Source organism: Pteronotus mesoamericanus, unplaced genomic scaffold (genome assembly GCF_021234165.1).
Source record: "Pteronotus mesoamericanus isolate MK-2021 breed Mesoamerican mustached bat unplaced genomic scaffold, CSHL_Meso_final scaffold_118, whole genome shotgun sequence".
NCBI lineage: Eukaryota > Metazoa > Chordata > Mammalia > Chiroptera > Mormoopidae > Pteronotus > Pteronotus mesoamericanus.
Window position 1 is genome coordinate 10,322,911 of NW_026555301.1, and position 23,051 is coordinate 10,345,961.

Here is a 23,051-nt window from a genome sequence, read left to right on the forward strand (position 1 = left end):
AAGAAAACCAAACATGTGGTTTACATATTTTTGAGCCCCATTCCTGGGCTCAGAAAGGGAAGAATAATTGACTAGTATGTTATCCTGTTCTGAGGTCTAGAGTTCTGCTGATGTGTGTTTGTTTTATGGCTGAAAACGAAACCCTTAAAAATAAGTTTCTGCCCCTCCTAGGACTCTGATTTAAGGATAATCTTTAAGTTCAAAGTGTTTGTGACTCTTTTTGTAAGGAGCTAGGCATGGATGCCAATGAGCTTCCCCTACCTTTATTCCCAGAACTTTGATTTTATTTGCATGTAAGGATTTTCCCCATATATTAAATATAATAATGGGGACAACTTACCTTTATTCCCAGAACTTTGATTTTATTTGCATGTAAGGATTTTTCCCATATATTAAATATAATAATGGGGACAACTTAATATGCATTGAACTTTCTCACTGTGCCACCTCCGTATTGTCAGAAAGGCTCTGAAACTACATTTCAAATTCAGTTCCCAGGATGTGGCCTCAGAGCCACCTGCAGCTCAGACACGACCAATTAAGCGCAAAATCAGAAAACAGTTTTTGAAAAGCAGAACTTGATAGCCATGTAGAATTACTGTTTGATCATAAAAAAATAAGAAATTATGGAACTCTGTGGCAATATTTGTTCTTCCTCACAAAAGAAATATCACCTACTATTGGCCAATGGTATTTTAATGGAATGATCCATTGAATCTAGCCTTCCTTTAATATATCAGAATATTAAATAATTATTAATTGTTTTGAAAATTACTTGTAATATCTTTAGTCTTTTATGTCTTATTATGTGTTTCAATAACTGTAGCTAATATAATCAGATTAGGGATATCACCAAAGCCCATGACATCACACAATGATGGGAGGGGGTTTACTAATGAGATATTTAGAATCACTAGAAAATCAAGTTGATCAGAATCTTTTCCCATAACTAATTGTTAGTGTCACCTAGATCTGGCATTGGCTCTTACTTGAGAAATAATTTTTTGAATCAGTAAGCCAATTTAATGAAACAATTCAAAATTTTCTGAGTTACATGAATATAATTAAATTTATTCCAAATATTAAATTTTAGCATTGTGGCAGAAAAAAATCCTTGAGTTACAAAGAGTTTTATTTTATTTTCTACCTAAGTCAAAAGACAAAGATCCCAGTTGAAGTTCTGTGCGACTCTTTAGTTTATTGTCCATTGACATGTTAGTCATGCTAACAATCTAACAGTGCATTGCACTATATGCCTATTTCTATCAAGTCACAAGTAAACTATGCCTATCTTTCTGTTTTTAAAGGGTCCTTTGCTAGTTTAGAGAGACCTATCCATTTCAAAATTGTGTCATACTAAATGTTTTATTCTTTTAGCTGGGGTAAATTCCCATTGCAATCATTGTTGTATTTCCTTTCCATCTAAACATTGCATTTCGAAGGATTTGGATATGGTCTTTGATAATCATCTTGAAAGTTGGGACTAATTTTTAAAGAACTTACTATGAAGGTTATTGTTTTTAGATTTCCTGATTCATTTCACCCTCATTATATCAAGTTCTTGAATACTAGTATTAAACTAAATGTGCCTTGTTACAATACCTTATGATGCAATAATGCATGAATGTGTGTAATTCATAGATTGGAATCAGATTCTGAGTATGATGTTAAAATTTTTCTATAAAATATGTTCCCTTTACAAGCTTTCAAAGGAAGGAAAAGAATGAATATATGGTTTATTTTTTAAATTATGACAAGTTATAAAACGTATCTTCAGATCTGGAAGCACGTTATTAAAAACTCTTATTTCTTTAAAAGTTGCTGGACTTTTAAATAGATATTTCTTAGATGTGTCAAGTAAGAGTGTAGTTGGAATACCATGGTATAAATCCATCAACAATATAATAATGTTGTCTTGTTGTTCATATTATTTGTAAGCATTCAAGATCTTAACATAGACTACAGATGACAAATCTCCCACTTCCATAACTATGTGTGCACACATGATTGCATTATTGCTGTTCAATGATACCTTCCTTTTCAGTGTAGTATGTCTTCATATCAATTCAGTACTAAATCAATGCCAAGCCTCACTTTATGGTTATATATCTGAAATAAAAGGCCCAGTTTTGGGGGTGGGATTTTAAAAGTCATTTTTCATACTTAGTTGTTCAGCAATGACATCCACATCCATCATACAGCTAAAGACATAGATTGGAGGCAGGATCTCTATCTGAACTAACAAAGGAATATGTAAAAGCTTTTCTACTCATTATTAGCAAATAGCACTAAAGAAAATATTCTGTTATTTTCCTAGTTGTATTTCAATAACATTTTATAAAAGAATAGAAAACATTTAACATTTTTCTTCTTTTTAATGTGTTAATTCTACTTCTTACATACGAATTCGTAGTTTTTTAAGTGATAAAATCAGTGTTACGACTACTTGAGATGAAATGAAAACTGTTTGGGCTCACAGTGTCCACATGGATAAAAGTTACAAAAGGTATGATTGAATACGATTTAAGCTACTGTTGATTTTAAAGACTATAATGAGGGTAAAATGCTCAATCTTGTAATACCAAATGACCATGTGACATACAGTCCATTTAACTTTCCTGCAAATCTTTGAGCTTACATGAAGGCATTACTTTAATGGTCTTCTCACTGTCAAATGTAATGCTGTAACTTTGGTTTGTTCTTGCTTACCTTATGTTATATTGCATTTATTTCCTCAGGCCTGGACCCAGTACTCTGGGCCTGGTTCTTTCTTCAAAATAAAAATAACAAATCACAGTGCTTCTGTTCAAGGATATAAGGCCCAATTCATTCACTCTGCATCTTCATGGATGGAGGCCTCAGATATATCTGAAATTATAGGCAAAATTATTTACTTTTTGACCATGTTTAATGATATTCAAACAAGTAATTTTAAACAAGCCAAGGTTTTCCATTACCTCACAATGTTTAAATCCAAAAGATAACTGAACAAATCATGTTATGTCATCCAAAAGACAATTCAGCATTTGAAGACTTGAACATAACTTAAAAGTATTAATATGTTTTCCTGCGATGATGGTACAGTACTTTTAACATCAGAAATATATATGATGGGTCTCTTTTCTCTGATGAACATAAAATAATGATCAAACTGGTAAAAGTTTTATCCTCAGATTTTTTTAAATGTCTAGACAATTCAGCTTTATCTGCCCCCAACTCAGCACAGCAATATGCTCTGGCAGGGAAAGTATTAAGCAAGGCAAGGATAATCTATGCTGCTTGTGCTTTGTGTCTTATGCCAGTACAGATCTCCTCAGTAAGTGTGCGGGGAGCCCCTGGTTGACCAGAAGCCTACCAGCACTAACCCATATGGGCCATTGTCTGCTGAGCCTCAGTCTGTCCCATGCTACATGTAGAAATAGCCAGAGGGTGGTGGTGGCATTATTGTGGTTGTGTTCTTTTTTTACTGCTATCCACCTATTTCCTCCTCATGACAATGTGCTATTTTAAAAATAATAATAATAAAACCTTTTTCAAATATCTTGCCATATTTGCTATATCCCTTGTGTCATGTGTGAAGAAGCCAGGTCTGTACAGTAAAAAGTGAAGTAGAAGGTTGTGACACTGATTCTCAGTTCTGCATTTTCTTGATTGGCTTTTCTACAACAGTTTGGACCAATTTGGACAACATAAAGCCCTCTACTTTACTTTGGCCTTGTATAAAAGACCAGAATTGCTGAATTGTAAAGTAATTTTCAGTTATTTTTAGTCACCTTGGTAACAAAACTGGTTGCTGCAGAATTGATCTGAAGCATCTGTATAAAATTTACAATGAAGAAGGAAGAAAAATATCAGATGAACCCAGTAGTGGCCAATTCTCTTACATGGCATAGACAAGGCCTCATGCTCCATAGACCCAGTCATGCCAATAACGCACAGTGTAGCCCAGAATGAATACGCTTCATCTCTTATATTTTTCTCCCTACCAATGTCTCTTGCTGTGGTTCCTTTATGGATAATGTATGTGTATCTTTGGGGGACATTTCATTAATAAGTCCCTGATTATCTCATATCTCTTTCAAGAAATAAGTAAATATTTTGTTTTGCTTAGTGGTCAGGAGTGGAGACTATTATTTGTTTGAAACGGATAGTGAAGAGGAGGAGGAAGAAGAATTAAAAAAGGAAGATGAAGAACCTCCAAGAAAGTCAGCTTTCCAGGTAACTATGGGATTTGGGAAATCATGTATTTTGCTAGTTGAATTTTCTTTTTGATAGACCATGATTGCAAGCCTAGACTTCTTTTGTCATGTTCATACGTGATAGTTCACAGAAGCTTCTGATATTCATCTGAAATTATTTATTCCTCATTAAACTAATCATGCTTGCTCCTACCATGCAAGAGCACTGTTCTGGTCAGGTCTTCATTTATTTGCCTCAAAAATTTTTCTGATGCTATAAACAAAAAATTAAACTTCCTTTCTGTTGCAAGTAGGAGATGAAGAAGACTTCTCTGGCATTGCTTTGGATTGCTTGAATGGACTTATATTTTGATATGTAGAACAGTTGATCATGAAAAAAATACTTTCTTCGTTTTCAAACAAATGGTCATTTAAATGTTACTTCATTTGGAAAATCAGTTTTATTTGTATTACTAAAAATTTGAGAATTTATTGAAATAATGAAAATATCAACCACAGCTCTGATTTTTTTTTCAGTTTATCTGCCTTTTCTTTTTCAGAGCCTGCTGTACCATTCTCAGTTATATACCTCATTAGTCTTAGTGTTCCCAGTAATGTGTAATCAATGCTACCTAAACATGATAATTTTTCAGGAGACATACATATGGAATGAAAGCTTGATATATATTTATATGTATATATATTTCATGAAAGAGCCACATGTTAGGAGTCATTTTCCATTTGTTATACCTAGAATTACATGATATGTCCATGAAGAGGCCATTGTCAGTTTGCTGGCTAGGTCTTCTCAAGCTGGCAAGTTACATCCACCCCATTTTCCCAATGACACTGAAGAACTAAACTATTCACAGAGACACCTTGCTCTGATGCGTTCTCACTGGCGCCATTGCTAACTCACTGTATTTCTAGATGACTGTGTGCATGTGTGCAGCTGGCTTGTCAAATACTAATGACTTGACTTGTTTATTTTTATTCTAACCATCACTCATCATGCAGCAAAGGAGAGACCACGATCATTTTCACTACTTTTATGGATTACTTGCAAAGATTGACAATTTTCTTTATTCCTAACTTATAAGCAGAGCATATTTCATTCTAGCTTCAATGATTGGCACATTCAAATCTAGGTGATGTAATTGTAAAGACAAACTCATACTTAAGTCATATGTTAAATTACTAGTTTTGGGGTTTTTTTTTTCCTACTAATTACTCTTGCTTTGTCCTTCTTTGTAGAGAGCTATTGGGAAGTTTGCGTCAGCCATTTTAGCCTTGCCAAAGTCTGTCATTAAACTTCCCAAAACTATTCTTCAGTATTTAATCAGAGCTGCAAAGGTATTTGATGTTTTCCTGATGTGTGGTGTGTGACCCTCTGCTCCATAGATTTTTAGACAAGCAGACCCCTGTTGCTACATCTGCCTTTTCCCTGTTCTATAGATTGTGCAATGAAGAAATTATAAGAATTTAAAATATTTGGCAAATTTTTCCACAAAGAGTTCTAAGAAGCCAAATTTCATATTATTTGATTCTTGTTTTTTCAGCTGACACCAGAGCTTACTGAAAAAAAGAACAAGAAAATGCAGATATCCATCTACTTTCTGTCCTTTTTGTAGTTCTGTCTTAAGTCACATCTCACTTTAAAAGGGTCACATCTGATTGCATGCATCAGTTATGATATGTAAAAAGTATGATAATTTTTCTCAGAAAGCTGGTTAACTTACAAATAAGCTAATAAAAGACTCGGTTTGCTCCATGTCCTTTCTGGCTTCCTGTTAAGTCTCCATCTTTCTAAATTGGACATCATTTTCCATTTCTCATCCGTAAATCAGCTCACCTCCTCACTAGGCCACCATGCCATGTACGGTGTGTGCAGCTGCTCCTTCCCAGGTCACCAGTGACTGCAGGGTAAACCATTAAAAATTACTTGTTAATTAATCTAATGCACAACAGAAGTTATCCAGCCACCTATGCTGTTGTCACTTAATTACCAAAACTCATAGTTAATGTATTATTCTTTTTGTACTTTAAAGAAAGCTCTTTCTCCTGACTTAATCTAAGGGAAGCACTGAAACCCTCAGTGTTCAGCAAATGGTTTGGATAGTGACCAAGACCAGCTTTTCCCTCATTTCTCTTGGGATCTTATTTAAATACAGGTTATTTAAGTTCAGCAGGTCCTCGTTGGGACCTGGAATTCTGTATTTCTCTCAAGTTCCCCATGAAGCACTAACAGCTGGTCCACCTGGGAAAGCAGGATCTAGTACTCAAGGTTCCTGCCATTTTCTAAATGCTAGGATTCTGATGTTTAGTTTAATATTCACTGTCGTTACTTCCCTAGGATTCTTTTTCTTTTCCTTTTTATGGCTACCATATGAGCCTCTCCAGCCATATAAAAGAATGTATATGAAAGATTACAATATAATTATCCTCCATCTAACTTTAAAAAAAAAATCTCTTACAGACAACATAGAAAGTCTTGGACCACACCTGAATTAAAGGATAGTTTAAGAAATGTAACTAATATCAGTTAAGGATCTCCATGTCGACGAAGTTCTCTCCTGTTTTAAAGATTAAATTCTTTTTTTATATAATGAGTTTTCAGTAAAGCGAATTCCATTTTCTTTAATATATGAGATAAAATTTAAGATAGAATATAAGATAAAATTTAAGATAAAGTTGGGAATACAGTGGCAGTGCAGTTTGAAGAAGCCCAAGTTTATTTGAATACATTTTCATGTATTTTCTACTTATGGTTAGTGATATTCATGTCTGAGTCCCTAGAGAGACCCATCATATGGGTATTAGCTACAGCTTCCAAGTAAGAAGTTTCAGTAAGAAACTGCTATTTCTTGACCAAGAAATTGGATGTTTCCTCCTCCACCTTCATTATCAGCTCTTTCCTCAAACAGTTGGATTTAGGCCAAACTGATCCTCTATCAAATGTTCCTGGAGCTGTAAAATGTTCGTACTTCCAAACATCAACATTAAGATAATTTACTTAGAACTAAGGATGTGACATATGATTCTTTCCTGCTCCCTCCTTCCCTCTTATTTGTATTCTCTAAATTCTCATTTCACAGAGAAAAAACTGTTAGCTTAATTATTTGGCATCATATGTAGAACCAGGAGTTCCCTTTTAATACAGTCAAATTTCTGGGGCTCTCACCCTTTCCCCAAGGCCTCTTCACTTCTCTTCTGAGCACTTCCTTCTCTCCTGCTCACTCTTCAGAAAAAAAAAAAGAATTTCCCAGCTGTGCACTTATTACATTCACAAATCCTGAATTTTTTTTCTATTTTGGGGAGTCTTCTATTCTTTAAAAGCAATATTCAAATAACTTTTTTAAGAAAACATCGCCATATTTTACTCTTAATCCTGAAAATGTATTTACATTTAGCAGAATGGATTTTTTTTAAAGAATCAATATTTTGCAGAAGCAAGTTTGCTTATTCATATGCTAAACCTCAGAGATATTCTTGATAGAACTCCTGATTAACATGCTCAATAAATATCTACCACAAATTTCTTTATTTGGTCCTTCTTCAAATTCCAGTTTATCTAATTTTTCAAAATGTTTTCAGGCATAAAATAAGAGATTTTTTGTCTCCTGGGTTTATTATTCAAAAATAATATAGTTATTATATTTACATTAATTACTCTTAAGATTCAGATTTCTACCAGTGAGAAGAAATGTCCTTTCTTAATAACCTATGACCTTTATTTCCATACGTGGAAGGATTGTATTCCTCCTTATTTTTATGCCATCACAGTGCCCCATAGTGTTTTTAAGCTGTGTTTTTCAAAGACGTCAGAAATCTAGACATTATATAAAATTAAATGAAATTGTCTGGGTTTATAAACACCCCTGCAGAACATTCCTTTAACGTTATGATAATAGAAAACCCAGCTTCCCTGAGACCCAGGTGTGTCTGTGGGTGCATGAAGAGCATGCCTGCTTGGCTTCTTGGTTCTAGGTGGCTGACTTTGTATATCAAGGTTTCCTTTTTGTTCCTTCTGCATGACTTGGGAAACTATTGGTGGGTGGGCTGTTCAAAATGGGTCTATCATGGTTACTGGTTATAATATATTAATGCAACTATTTTCAGCTCTTGAATAAAAATGACAAAAGGCAACTTTTCAAAAGGACAAGTTTTCCTTCATACCATCTGAAGTAACTTCTTAATCTTAATATCACCTTATTTTTCCTCTCCAAATACTAATCGATCCGCAAATCCCTTTCTCAAGTTGCTGGTAATAGCTGTTATTTACAAGAGAAAGTATCAAACATACATTATTTCCCAAAATAAGTGAGGAAAAGATTTTTGACTTTGTTTTTGACTCACAGTTTATTTTCAATGGGAGAAGACTACTCTAATGACACTTTAGTGAAGCTTCCAGTTCATTCCTATTGTGTGCAATGGGAAAGATCAGTTGTTAAGTATTATAAGCGGTGGTGGTATATGGGGAGTTGGGCAAAATGTTGGTTTGTATGTACCCGAAGTTTCTCATAATTGTCTGTGATACCAAATGAAATATATTCCTACCTATCTGTTTTCCTCTATCATTTCATGACAATGAAAATAACACAGGTCAGCTCAGTATATGAAAGGATATGGGAGAGGGATATTTAGTCTGTGTTGGGAGAAAAAAAAATGTTTACAGAAGTCAAGAAGTATGGTATTGGTTCCTTTTTCTTTTAAGTCAAATTATTAAAAAGCCAGAAAATAATTGAACTTTCTCCCTTCAGTTTGTTTATCAAGCCTGGATTACTGACCCTAAGACAGCACTCCGACAGAGGCGCAAAGAGAAAAAAATGTCTGCACGGGAAGAACAGAAAAGAAAGAGAAACGGATCAGGGGAGGGTGAGTGTCGCAGAGGCGCAGCAGGCTCGGGCCGGCGCCCTCTTTCTCTGGGCCTTGAATACAACAGAAGAACTGCAAGGGAAAAAATCTTTGGAGAAATCAAATTCTTAAATTCAAAAGAGTGCAAAGATTTTTACTTGTCCTTAATTGCGTGTGAGAGATTAAAACAGGAATTTAAGTTAAGGTGCATTTTATAAAATGGAAAGAAAGGCATGCTAAACTCAAAGAAAGTAGAAAGAAAAATTACGTTATAGAAAATAAATATAAGACAAGTCTTTATCTGTAAGTGAAAAGCTGTTCTTGGAAAAACTAATTACACAGATGAGACTTTGACATTTGATGAAAGAAAAAGGAAAAGCACACTTAAACAGTGTTCATGAACCAAAAGCAGAACATAACTACCAATGCCATATTTAATACAATGCTGGTACATTTGAAGGCATATGATAGAAACACATTTCTAAGGGGGAAAAATAGCAAAGTTAAAGTGCAATGTGGACACTGAGGAAACACATTTTCATTATATAAATCTGACTAAATATTAGTTATATTAAGAATTCAAAGAAAGTAAAATTAAAACTCAAACCAATGGATGAATGAATATGAAAACAATTCACAAATCAGAAAATGAAAATTACCTGTAAAAAGGAGTTCAGCTTCACTAATAATATGAAAAACTCAAACTAAGCATTTCAACATTTTGGCTTTTTACCTACTGGATTGACAAGAACCTAAACATTTGATAACATCATCGTTTGGAACTAGTGGGAAGGTAAGTGGTAAGTGCTTGCACACACTATGAATGGTATTATATAGTTGTATATCCACTTTGAAGAGTAGCATGTCAATAGCTGTGAAAATTTTATATGTACACATCCTACTAGAAATCAGTCTCACTTCCAGGTGTGTGGCTTAACCTGAAGCAGGATTTACACATATGTATAAAGGCATAAGGACACATTTCTAAGAGTAAATGTTACATTTCTTATTAATAATAACAATTTAGAAATGTCTTAAATGCTCACATAAAGAAGAAGGCTTAAGGAAATTGTTACCAATATACAATGGAATCTTCAGTACTTTAAAAAATGAGATGGATTACTTTGAACTAACTTGGAGAACAATTTGGGACATATTGTTAAATGAAAAGTATTATGCTGCAAAATAGCATACACATTATGAAACTATTTATGAAACAAGGGAAACCTCAAGACAATATTTTGCATTTAACTGGGTGCACATAATAATGTATAAATATAAAGATGAATACTTAGAAAATTAATAAATGTGGTTACTTCTGAGGGAAGGGATAGAGAGACTAAGTGGTGTGATTAAAGGGAACTTTAGGCTTATCTGCTACATTTTTGTGCTTTACAAAGAAAATGTATATACAAATTCCTTGTGAAATTAAAAATATATTTAAAATAAAGAAATGAAAACATAATTTCTAATGGAGCTCTAATTGTAAAACTTATATCCTTTTTGACTGTTCTGCCTTCTGCTACCTCTTAGTAACTTTAATTTTATTTTACTTTATTGGTTTAATAAGATAAAATTCAGACAGAGCTGATATAACAAGTCATCAGTAAAGAGCCAAATGCACAATCTGTCCTGGAAACCTATCTACTAAGCTATGAAATCCTCACAATATGCTGTGTTCACTTCTACTCCTTTCTCATGAGCATACATACATGTGCACTAGCACAGTTTCCTTTGTTTGTTTTTCAAAAATGAATTCATGCCATATGAGCTGCTCTTATAGGTTCATTAGCACTGTATCATGAACATTTCTCCAATTAAGTATTTATAAATCCATATCATCCTTTCTAACAGCTGCAAAATATTCTATAATATGGATATGCATAATTTATTCAACTACTTCATCACTAATGGACAAAAGTTTACTTCCAGATTTTTGCTACAATGAGCAATGCTATCTTAGCTATCCCTGAACAAAATTTTATACATAGTTATACGTGTGTGTATTTAAATGCATAGCAAAAGGTCAGGAAGAGCATGCACTTTCCACACAATACATTATCAAAAGTGGGATTGCTGGGTTTAATGGTGTACCTTTGTTTGACTTTAATAAATATTTTCCCAAACAGTTTTAGTAATTTACACCCCAATTTTTAAGGTTATTAGTGTCCATTTCCCTGTAGTGTTATCCCGCAGGATAGTATTACTCTTTTCATTGTTTGTCTTTCTCGGGGTTTTATTTTCATTTGAATTTTCCTAACTAATAAGTTTGAATTTCTTAAAAATGTTTTTTGGTAATTTGTACTTCCAAAACTAAGACTTAAACATTTTTACCATTTTCTATAATATCATGCTATTGGGTTGTTTGTCCTTTTTAACTTAGGGAATATTTATATGTTATGAATATTTTCTTCTTGTATATGTTAAAATTTTTCCAATAAAATGCTTATCTTTTGATTTAGTTTATAATATGTTATCTAAACAATTTTTAATTTTTTCTGATGTCATGTAGGTCTGAATTTCTTTTTGCAGTTTCTAGGTTTCCATTTTGCTTAAGAAAACCCCCCAAATATTATGATCATATTTTCCTATATTTCCTCCTAATGTTATTTACATTTTGAAGTTCTTATTTTCTGTGAAGTAGAGATCTACTTTGTTTGCTTTTAGGTCAAAATACAATTATGCTAACCCTATTTATTATATGATTCCTCCTTTTTTATTTAATTAAATGCTATTTTTGTTAATATAATGCTTTCATTTACTCCCAGGTATGTTTATAGACTCTGAAGCATTTAGCTCCAGGCCGAAGTCATATATTTTTGTTTGTTTATTTATTTGTTTGTTTGGGATTTTTTAGTTATTTTAATTTTTCAATTAGAATTTACATTCGATATTATTTTCTATTAGTTTCAGATGTGCAGCATAGTGGTTTGACAACCAAATACTTGCAGGACATGAGTCTCTGTTGCAACTCAAGTCTGCCATTGTAGGGTGAAAGCAGCCACCAACAATTCATAAATAAGTGGGCTTGGCTGTGTTCCACTGAAATTTGAATTTTACATAATTTTCATGAGCAGAAAATATTCTTTTCTAGATTTTTTTCAACTATTAAAAATATAAAAACCATTCTGAAATTGCAGGCCACAGGAAGCAGGAAAGATCTGGCCAGAAGATTGCAGTTTATTGCCACTCGTATCTACGATTCTTGTTCAGGAGGGAAGAGAATCTGAATGCTATGAATTCTTAGAACTTTTTTCCAGGAACTATTAAAAGAGGCAGAATATCCTAAATTGAATTTAAATATCACTTTTAATCCAGAAGAATAGTGTTGGCTAAATGAATCTAACTCATGTTTATCAAATGTACTTGGCAGGTCCTGTGTTGTGGGAAGACCGAGAGGATGAGCCAGTCAAAAAGAAGTCAGATGGACCAGGTAATAAAATGAAGACAAATGTGAATGAGCTGAGAGAAATTTGAAAATGTTATTGGCCCAGATGTGTATGTAATGAAAGGCTGCCTAAAAATAACTAATCAAATACTGTTTCTGGACTGTAACTAAATAATCAGTGTCCTTTGAAGTCTCATCTCTAGTAAAAATGGCAAAGTGACCCCTAAAAGATCTGCCCCTTGCACTGTTGGATTAGAGTCAGTTTGTAAATTCTGTTGTCTAAGTTTCTATGCAAGGGATGTGGGAGAGTAAATTATAAATGTCCCATAGAATACCTCAGAACAGATGCTTAAAAATGTTCGCAATTAATTTTAAAGGGCATAGAAAGGAGTTAAGGGAGCGGTAAAGAGAATTGGGGAAATAAGAGATACTCTAGAAACTTGGGCCAACTTCCTCATTTTATGAGGGAAAACCAGATCCCAAAGAGTTTGCTCAGAATTCCACAGATGCATTCAGGGACAGAATCCCTGTCTTCTAACCCCCAGCCCAGTCATGGTGCTATTTGGTCTTCACATAGTCTGTGATTGGGAAGATTTCTCTGTGCAGGGGGAAAAAAAAAGCAAAACAAAATTCTCCAAGTAAAATGAACTCAAATGCTTCTTTAGTTCTATAAAAATGCTGTTTCCTCTATTATGCAGGGTTGGAATTCCTGCATATATTGTTTATCAGCCGGCAAAATTTTCAGGCTCTTTACTTTGGACACAAATACTTCCAAGGATGCCATCTGCTGGCTCAGAGTGAGGCTTCGGGAGGCTAGCTAATACACTCTGTGGCCCAGTTCTTAAACCTGGCCTCCATATACAGATAATTTACTCACTTGTATGTAGGGCCACATGTTCTACTATTGCTGCGAAGCCTTGTACAATGACAGTAACTAACACTTTAGATTGCACATCTTCTTTGCCAGGCGCTTTTCCAAGAGCTTTAGACGTATTAACTTGTTTAACTCTCTCAAAAACTCTCTTCCTTATTTAACAGTTAAGAAAATGAGGCAGAGAAAGACTAGCTAACAAGTTTGCATAGCCACTAAGATGTAGAGTAAGGATTTGAACCAAGGAGCCTGAACCCAGAGTTTGTGCTCTTAACAATTATGCCATATTGCCTCTATGATTTAAAAATGAGTAAAAATAAAAAGCTTAATTTTACATGTTAGTTTTTGATCACCTAAGTTTATAAAGTGCATGTTACACATGTCTCCAACACAGCTATTTTAAACATCAAAGACCACCATAAACAAAACTGTGAAATAATTATATTTATCTTTACCACCTCTAAGGAAATAACTGTGAATATGATTTAAAAAATGTGTCAAAATATAAGACATTGCAAATGTTTATTACTAGTTGTAACTAACTCCAAGTCCTTCAGCCCTCAGAGGTCAAACTTGCCTCTGATGTCTACATAAAAGGGCTCGAGGCTCTATCCAAACTACTGTGGGAACAGAAACAGGAGTGTTGGATGGAAAGAGGAGTATAAGTGTTTCTAGCACTCTCTGGCTCAGAATTTTTCTTCTGTGGAATTTGTAGCAACTCCCTCCATTCAGCTTCACAAAACAACTGCTCCATTCTTGGGTTTCTTTGCTCAATGGTTACGTCCTCATTTCCCTATTTCCTAAAGTATACTGCATGTAAGGCTGTTGGGTGTGACACAGTTTTACTGAGGTTTGGGGGGATAGTGGGAGGGAGTGACTGCACAGGAGGAAATCTTCAAAGGGAAAGTCAGCCATCACCCACCTCAGCAGGGCTCTTACCAGCTGGTGTGTCTAGGGCCTGGCTTTACAGCCAGCTGTGGCTCAGACCCTCATCCCTCCAGGCCCTTCTCATTTAATTATTCCCCCATCTTCTTTTCCAGATCCCCAGTTTTCTTCCCCAGGTACCAGCTGACCATTCCAAGGTTCTTGTTATTCCAGTAGGTAGAACTATTAAACTCTTCTTCATTTCTCTTGCCCATCTGGACTCTGTCTGGAGGCTGTCCCACATAAAGTTAAGCTTCCTCTAAAGGTTTCCCTTTGGAAAAAGAAGCAGACATTTACCTGGGAGAAAGTCTGCCTTCCTTCTAAGCCCCTCAATTCACAAAGAGTTGTTTTTTGTGTTTTTTTTTTTTACAATGACAAAGTTAAACTTTGATTCACACTGTGGTATAAGAATCAGAGAGGGAGGATTGATGGAGAGCAGGGGTGAGTCACCCAATGGTCATATGTAATTGCACTAGATTTGAGGTCGGGAAATTATATAACCCCTGGGCCAAATCCCACCTGCCACCTGTTTTTATATGACTTGTTAGCTAAGGACAATATTTAATGGTTGAAAATATACAAAAAGAATAGTAGTTTATGACATATGAAAATTATTAAATTCTATAAATAAAGTTTTATTGCAGCTCAGTCATGCCCATTCATAGGCAATTCATTCATTGTCCACAGTGCTTGCATACTACAACAGCAGTGGATAGTTGCAATAGAGACAATATGCCCTGGAAAACCAAATATAATACTGTTGGGTCCTGTCCAGAAAAATGTTTGTTGGCAAACATTTGTACAAAATCATAACAGTTTATGCCCTTTTTTACATGCTATCTAAATGATTTTAAACTAATTCCAAACTATGACCATTAACTCTAAATTCATTAAAATTTTCCTATGACACTTGAATCGTTTTCTTCTTCTCTGGGGGGAACAGTGATAGATACAATTGTTTTCTTGTTGGTGGTATTTGTTTTTAATAGACAGTAAAACAATTCATTGTCATGTTCACTAAGAATTCACTTTATTATAATCAAGGTTTGAAATACTTAATAAAACTAAATTTTGAAATGCCAAATTTAAGAAAAAGTACACATGGTCAAAACTTGGTGGCATGTCTTGAAAGGTTCATTGTACCCCAGTTGAGAAACTATTGGCTTACACAAGCAAACCAGCAAGACATTAATAGGGGATCTCCCCTCTTTTATTTTGACTCAGACCTTTAAAAAGTTAGGTTACAGCTATGGGATCTCCTTAAACCTAATCAGTGATCAGGAGTTTATGCTGAACTCTCTGAGGATGCAGGAGAGCCATGTGCTGCACTGAGACAGTGTCAGGACACAGTGGCAATCAGAGCTGAGCTCGCCACACTGGGCAGTATTTCCTGGCTTCCTGTGCCACAACTACAGATAAGGAAGAGAACCCAAGTGTATCAGGAATTTCACAGCTTCTGTTCGTCTGGGGAACACTGATCCCATGTGCAGTATTTTGTAGTTAGCATGGCTCAGTATAATTAAGAATAAGGATAGTTCAGTGGCATGTGTGTATATACATACACACATACACATACACCCACACACATACATACATTCTTAGTACACGTACTGAGCTCTTTACAGAATAGCTTTGAGACGATTTAACTGAAATGCAACTGCAGTAGGAAGTATCAGTTTCTTACTGAATAAACAGAATTATTTCCAACAACTATTATTACTTAAGAAAAGAGGAAACTTATAGAAAAGCATTATAGGATCCAATTGCTTGGCTTAAATACGGATTGTTTCTATTCCTATGCCAATAACAGAAATGTCTTTGAATATCACCTCTACTTTTAATCAAACCTATTATCTGTATATGGATCTATTCTGACCAATGCTTTGATCAAACATTGACAGTTCTACTCTGGCTTGGCTTGGAGGCTGGCGCTCCACATGTAGGAAGACTTAGTGGTAGCTTCCTATACGGCGGTGGTCCTCCGTTCCCCTGTCATGCTGAGTGTCACATGCCCACCCCACGCAGGGCATGGAGGGCCAAAAACAGGCCTGCCTTTGCAAAACATCACTGTGCTATGCACAGCAAAACGGTGGATGGCATTTTGTTCCTTTGAAATTTTGTTTCTTTTTCTTCCTCCTAGATAATATCATCAAAAGGATATTTAATATTTTGAAATTTACCTGGGTCCTCTTTCTGGCCACAGTGGATAGTTTCACAGCTTGGCTTAACTCCATTTCAAGGGAGCATATTGATATATCTACAGTTTTGAGAATTGAAAGATGCATGCTGACCAGAGAAATTAAAAAGGTAACACTCTTGGAATATTTTTTTTTTTTTGGTTTCTACCCACATTATAAAGATTGTGAAACTCAATAGCCAGAACTCTAAGCAGGAAAACACAAAATCTTTTCTTTCTAGACCATCTTTACATATCTCCTTTATTTTTCTGGCTATTTAAATCTGTTTAATGCTTAGAATTAAAATCGGACACATACACACATACAGAATCCTGGAATAGTGGCTAGTTTATTCATTCTATCCCCTTGCTTCATCAGAATTTGCAGGTGCACAGACTCTGCTGCGTCTCATAAAGGATTATGTTGTTTAGTCTGACAAGTTTGATCTGAAACTTCTCATAGGGAAAATTAGGATATATATAGAACAGCAAAATATGGTCATATAAGGTTTATACAACATATTTAAGAATAATAGTTTATTACTAGAAAAGTTACTATTATATATACTTATACATAGCTACAAAATTATATATAAGAAGCAATTTCTTTTCAAAATTTTATATTGAAAATTAATTGACATATAATGTTATATTAGTTTCAGGTGTGCAGCATAATGATTTTTTATATATATATAATTAAATGATTGCTACTGTAAATCTACTTAACATTCATCAGCACAGTTACAATTTTTTTCTTGGAAATTTTTAAGCTGTTTTCAGATGCAGTGCTCCCCCGTCATCCATGGTTTCACTTTGTGGCTTACCCTTGGTCAACCACTACCCAAAAATATTAATGGAAAATTCCAGAAATTAACAATGCTTAAGTTTTAAATTGTATGTCCTGCTAAGTAGTGTGATGAAATCTCAGGCCATCCTTCTTCATCCTACCTAGGATGTGAACCATCCCTTTGTCCAATGTCTCCACACTGTATAAGCTCCCTCCTGGCGGTAACTAATATCCATTTAGGTTATCAGATCCACTATGATGGTGTAACAGTGTTTGTGTCCAAGTAACCCTTATTTTGCTTAATAATGGCCCAAAGTACGAGAGTAGTGATGTTGGCAATTCAGATATGCCAAAGCGAAGCCGTAAAGTGGTTCCTTTATGTGACGAGGTTAAAGTTATTGATTTAATAAGGAAAGGAAAAAAATCTTACACTGAGGTTGCTAAGATTTATGGTAAGAATGAATCTTCTATTGGTAAAATTATGAAAAAAAGAAAAATAACCTGTGTTACTTTGCTGAGATATAGAGAAAGACCACATTCACATAACTTTTATTATAGTGTTATAATTGTTCTTTTTATTAGTTATTGTTATTAATCTCTTTAGTATGTCTAATTTATAAATTAAACTTTACCATAGGTACATCTGTATAGGAAAAGACATAGTATACGTACTGAGCAGTACTATACATGGTTTCAGGCATCCACTGGTGGTCTTGAAATGTATCCCCTGCAGAGAAGGAGGGACTACCACATTCGATACGGTATCATTAACTACAGTGACCTTGCTCTACATTACATCCCATGCCTTATTTATTTTATAATTGGAAATTTGTACCTTTTGATCACCTTCATCCATAAGCAAGAGGGATTTCTCATTTAGCATTACCCAGTAATATTGGTCTCCATTAATTCCATGAATTGACATCAATCCCCAACTTCACTAGCTTTGTGTTAATCTGCTCAAGGTGTGCATGATAGCTGAGAGTTGTCAATATTGAGCAATTCCATGTGGCTGCAGAGGCAAGTAAGAACTGTGGCAATGTCTCCTTCGCTACAGGGCAACGTTCCCACTCGGGAAAGCATCCACATGTACTATCAGAACCACATGATGAACCTTTCCAGAGAGTCTGGACTGGACACACTTGACGATCGTCCTGGTGCTGCTTCAGGTGCACAGACAGCCCACAGGATGGATAGCTTAGATTCACATGACAGTATCTCCAGGTATTTCATGTTCTGAACAATAGATTTGGTTTTGACAAAGGTAAAAGTGGTGGACCTCATCAATATGAGAAATGAATGTAAGTGGTGAAGGCTAATCAGAACCTACATGGATTGCCACCCTATTTGGGGTATGTCTATATGCACAGCAAGGTGAAAGGAATATTTTCCTTCGCTAGACTGAGCCAGATAAAATCAAGAAAAAACTATTAGATACATCTGTGTGATTTGTAGGTATAGGAAAATGGTTTCCAACCAGGAGGCAAGCAAGAATGAACCTTCCTAATGACAAATTTATTATTTGTGTCAAGGGCTGCATCTTTACTTCATTTTTAAAATGCCACTCCACAAAGTGTCTTCTAAACTAGAATCTTCTGCCATCTGTTGTCATCTTTGGTATTTTTCTTTCAGAATTGTTACTTTATGATTCATAATAAAAGTCCATCTTCCCTTAGTTGTGTGGTCACTTGCACTGTCTCACAACAGAGACTCTGCAATGATCATTGGCTGTGGGCCAGCACCAAGTACTGTGTGTGGATTATCTCAAATTACCCCAGGAGATGCATAATGTTATTGTCCCCATTTCAGTTATAGAGAGGTTAAGTAACAGCCAAAGTCACATAGCCCAAAAGTACATGTAAGCTGACTCAGGATCCAAAACCATCTATAACAGTTCATCTCAGAGCCCAAACTCTCAGCCACCATATCACCATATGCTACCTTGCATTGCTTCTTCTGCACTCCAAGCCAACTTTGAGAATTTACCTGTCTTTATTATGGCCTATCCCAGAAACACCTATAAATTATTTGCACCCCAGTGTTCTACATAGCTGCTATCAACTGTAAATATTTAACTTTCAAGTCAAAGCAGAAACCCTGTGTTAGGAGGAAAATGACATGCTGAGGGTAAATAGCTAGACTAAATGAGTTACAACTTGTGTCCATTTTCATAGGTAAAGAGTTGTATCACCGCGAACTTTCATGTATTTACTGTTTTTACTAAACATGTTAAAAAGCACCTATTCCATGCTAGGCCCTGGGCTTGACACATAAAGATAAGTCATGTCTAGGTGGTTTGAGCCTGGAAAGAAAGACTCAGCCACAGGATTGTCTGTGGAATTCTGGACTAATTTCTGCTGTTTAAGAACATCAGAGATGGGCTGCATTCTCACTGCTGGTTTCAAAGCTCCTGGATTATTTCTAGTCATACTTCATTCATTTGCTGAGCAAGACACCAAGGTCTAGAGAACTATTTGTCCTTCACAAATACTGAATATGCTACAAGATGAAACAAGGGATGGAACCCAGGCTATTTTATCAATACTGAGATACCAAACCCAAAATAGATAACTAAAAATTCAAATTACAACCTTAGTGGGAGAGGTGAATAAAAAAGTTTACTTTGAAGTGCTATTTTTAGCTGTTGCCAGATTGTTGTATTTTAGCTTCTCCAGTTGTGCATGTTCTTTATTCTAATAATCTATTTGATGCAGATCTAAATTAGTTTCTATGGAAAGAATATATTTAATTTTAAAAAACCCTCATGTTTTAAAGTGGTATATATGCTAAAATTTCATTTTTATTTTTTAAAAACATATATATTCATACATATATTGATTTAAGTTTGATTTTTGGATGCATAAAATCCTTCATGGATGTGACTTCTCCAGTCCTGTGGAATTAGGAATTGATTCTTTAAAGTCCTTTGAGGAGTAATAAAAGATGTATTATTTTTTCCTCTAATTTGGGAATAATATTTTCTTATTTATAAGATAGATGTAAGAATCAGCTATTATAGGTTTTTGTTAACAGAAGAAACAGGATAGAAACTCTTAAGAGGTTCAAGGTCAAGACATTTGTTTGCTAATTGAAATGCTGTTTAAGATACTTTTAATTCCTAGAATAAAATAATTGATTATTAGAACATTGTGCATGGTAATAAAACTTAATTTTTCATTCTCTTTCTACCCAAGCACACACATCTCTCAGTAATTAATTTTTTAAACTATTTGTAACATCTGTTACAAAGTGAAAATAGTATCATGATTTTGCATGTTCAAGTGCCGACAGTGCCTCCTTGTGTGTCTTCCTGAAAATGTCCCACAATCAGTTTTGAAAGGGGAACTTCAGTTTACTTTGACAGCCTCCATTGAGACAAAAGTCATTGTTGTATATATTTTATTTTTATTTTTATTGAAAACCATAAAAACTGTTCTATTTGGAAACTACCAAGCTTCTTAAATGTGTTCTTGCAATAATTCTCTTTATAGCTATAGATCAATTATTTAAACTGAATTATTTTCTCTTGAGTTCATTTTCATGATAAAACTAGAAGTCCATTTTTGCCCCCATTCTACCCATACTTTTACATATTCCACGTTATTTTATGGTAGTTATACTTTTATAATAAAAGGAAGCTCCATGGACATCTTTGCAGAAATGGTCAAGTGTGTTGGCAGGGAGGTAAGATAAGCAAGATTTTTCTGAATGTAGTGAATATTCAAGATACTGACTAATATTATATCCCAGTTACATGGTGAATGAAAATGAACTGGGGAATCTAAAAGTTTCCTAATGCACCCACTTTATAACCTATTCATGACCAAATAACCATTTTATAAAAAACAGGAGAATGGAGAAGAAAAATACTGAGATACTCTAGATGTACATTTTCCAAAATACATCGCTTTTACATACTGACTCATTTGTGTCTACCATATGCAGTTGTCCCACTACACTCAGCTTTGGACAGCCCTGCTATGCATATATTGACTATGGACAGGGTCTGAGGCAAAGTATTTTTCACTTTGTCTGAATTCCAAAATAAAAGGCTTCTGATAGCTCTGTTTATCTTAACTGAAAGTCATGTTTATATTTAACTGGGAATATTTCCTCCCACATAGTTAAGAATACAATTATATGCATGCGTAGTATTTAATTTGGTTATTGCACATTCACATCTGTTCTTCAAAAAATACAATTCCCCATAATGTTATTTATAATATTTTAAATGAATTTTTGTAACCTCCCTTCTTGCCTTGTTTCAAAATACAGAGATTTTTGTTGTTATTCTTACGTGGGTCCCTGAGCTTGGCAAGTCAAAGGGGAATGGATGGACTGAACTTTCTTCGTTAACTTGCAGTGACACTGACAGCAGCTGGGAACATTTTTCCATGAACCTATTTTGAAATTCCATGAAGCCATGTATTGTCTCCCAAAGGGAAAAGTGTACAGAAATATGATTTTCTCCCCAAAAAGTTGCAAAGGTTTCACAAGCCTCCTGAATATCATATGTGAAACTGGCTTCAGAATAACTGCTCCAGAATCAAATTCTGAAACATACTAATCTGAGAGCAAAGAGAATATTAGAAAGTGAGTTAAAAATAAAGTGTATAAAATAAACATGCGTAATTCCTGTATTAGGAAATTTTAACTGCACAATGATTGACAACCTATCCAATTAAGAAATTAACTAAAATTGTGAATCACGACTTAGAAGGGATAAAATAGAAGAAAAAGAAGAGAACTTTAAAATAAAATCAAATACCTATCCTTAAATCCAAAATTACAAGTACAAAACTATATCCATAATCAAAAATTTCAGGTAGAAGATATTTAAATCCATGAATTGCTTTTTAACGAAGACTGCCAAAACATCCCCCAAATTTAAAATGGTCAACCAATCAATAAATTTACTAGTAAAAAAACCAGTACCTTTAAATTTTATTTTTACTTTTTATTGTCAACCTAAAGAAAAGGGTGACATACTGGGGTCCATTATGTCTATGTCATTAGGAAATGAATTTATATACTTGCCCTTTTATTCATGGCTGAGCTGCAGTCCTAGTTTCTTTGCTTTAGGAAACTTTCAAATCTCCAATCATTTGTCTACATGAGAGTCTATAGAAAGCCATGCTGATTCCTGGAAGGGCAGTCGTCTTCCCTGGAAGATATTCTGAGAATGGAATTGCTCTCAATACCTGTGTCATTGAATAGGGTCTAGCATCATCCTCAAGGAGGGACTCACATGCTCAGTGTGGCCCTGCCCTCTTTGCAGAAAACCCAGCCTGGGTGGAGCTGTGTCGCCTGTCACAGCTTCTGCCCTGACACCCATATCATTCATCTTTACCTTTGGGCTTATAGTGGACAAGGTTGCAGCAGGAACCTACCAAGTGAATTTGTATTCCCTTTGACTTAATAGAATAGTCATGAATTCCTTCAAATCCAGATGTAAAGTAGCAATTTTAAAATTAGAAATCATCTACCTTCCCAGAAAATACATTGATTTAAATTCCCACAAGAAACATTAATAACATCCTAAGGAGCATTTCTAGATATGAGGGGACCAATTATCATTTGGGAGATGTTGCTTAGAGATTGCTGTGTAACTCTGTCATGTAACAACCATCCATTCAGGCTTGCCTTCTGGGTCTGTTTTATAGAGCCCCACCGTATCCCTTATACATTTAAAACTGTCCTGGATTAAGCAACAAATCGTCACACTCCACGTAACCCAGCTGTATGGGACCTGAAGGTGGGTTAATGGGACCATAGAACTCAACCCAAGAATTAACAAGTTAAATAGGAACTTGAACAATGGTTCTTATGCAGGAAATCTAAGCAGCACTACAAGACAGTGTGCACCTTTTCTT

The 23,051-nt window shown here is 34.8% G+C and overlaps 1 protein-coding gene across 1 annotated transcript in view; it reads left to right on the top strand.

The window, feature by feature from the left end:
- The window catches only part of PIEZO2 (piezo type mechanosensitive ion channel component 2), a 487,309-nt gene that overhangs the window by 426,994 nt on the left and 37,264 nt on the right, over nucleotides 1-23,051 (top strand). The window contains exons 34-38 of the mRNA XM_054587349.1: nucleotides 4,112-4,218; nucleotides 8,939-9,053; nucleotides 12,406-12,465; nucleotides 16,356-16,522; nucleotides 18,236-18,402. Of these exons, the coding sequence (XP_054443324.1) occupies nucleotides 4,112-4,218; nucleotides 8,939-9,053; nucleotides 12,406-12,465; nucleotides 16,356-16,522; nucleotides 18,236-18,402 (616 nt within the window). The remainder of the gene's footprint in view (nucleotides 1-4,111; nucleotides 4,219-8,938; nucleotides 9,054-12,405; nucleotides 12,466-16,355; nucleotides 16,523-18,235; nucleotides 18,403-23,051) is intronic.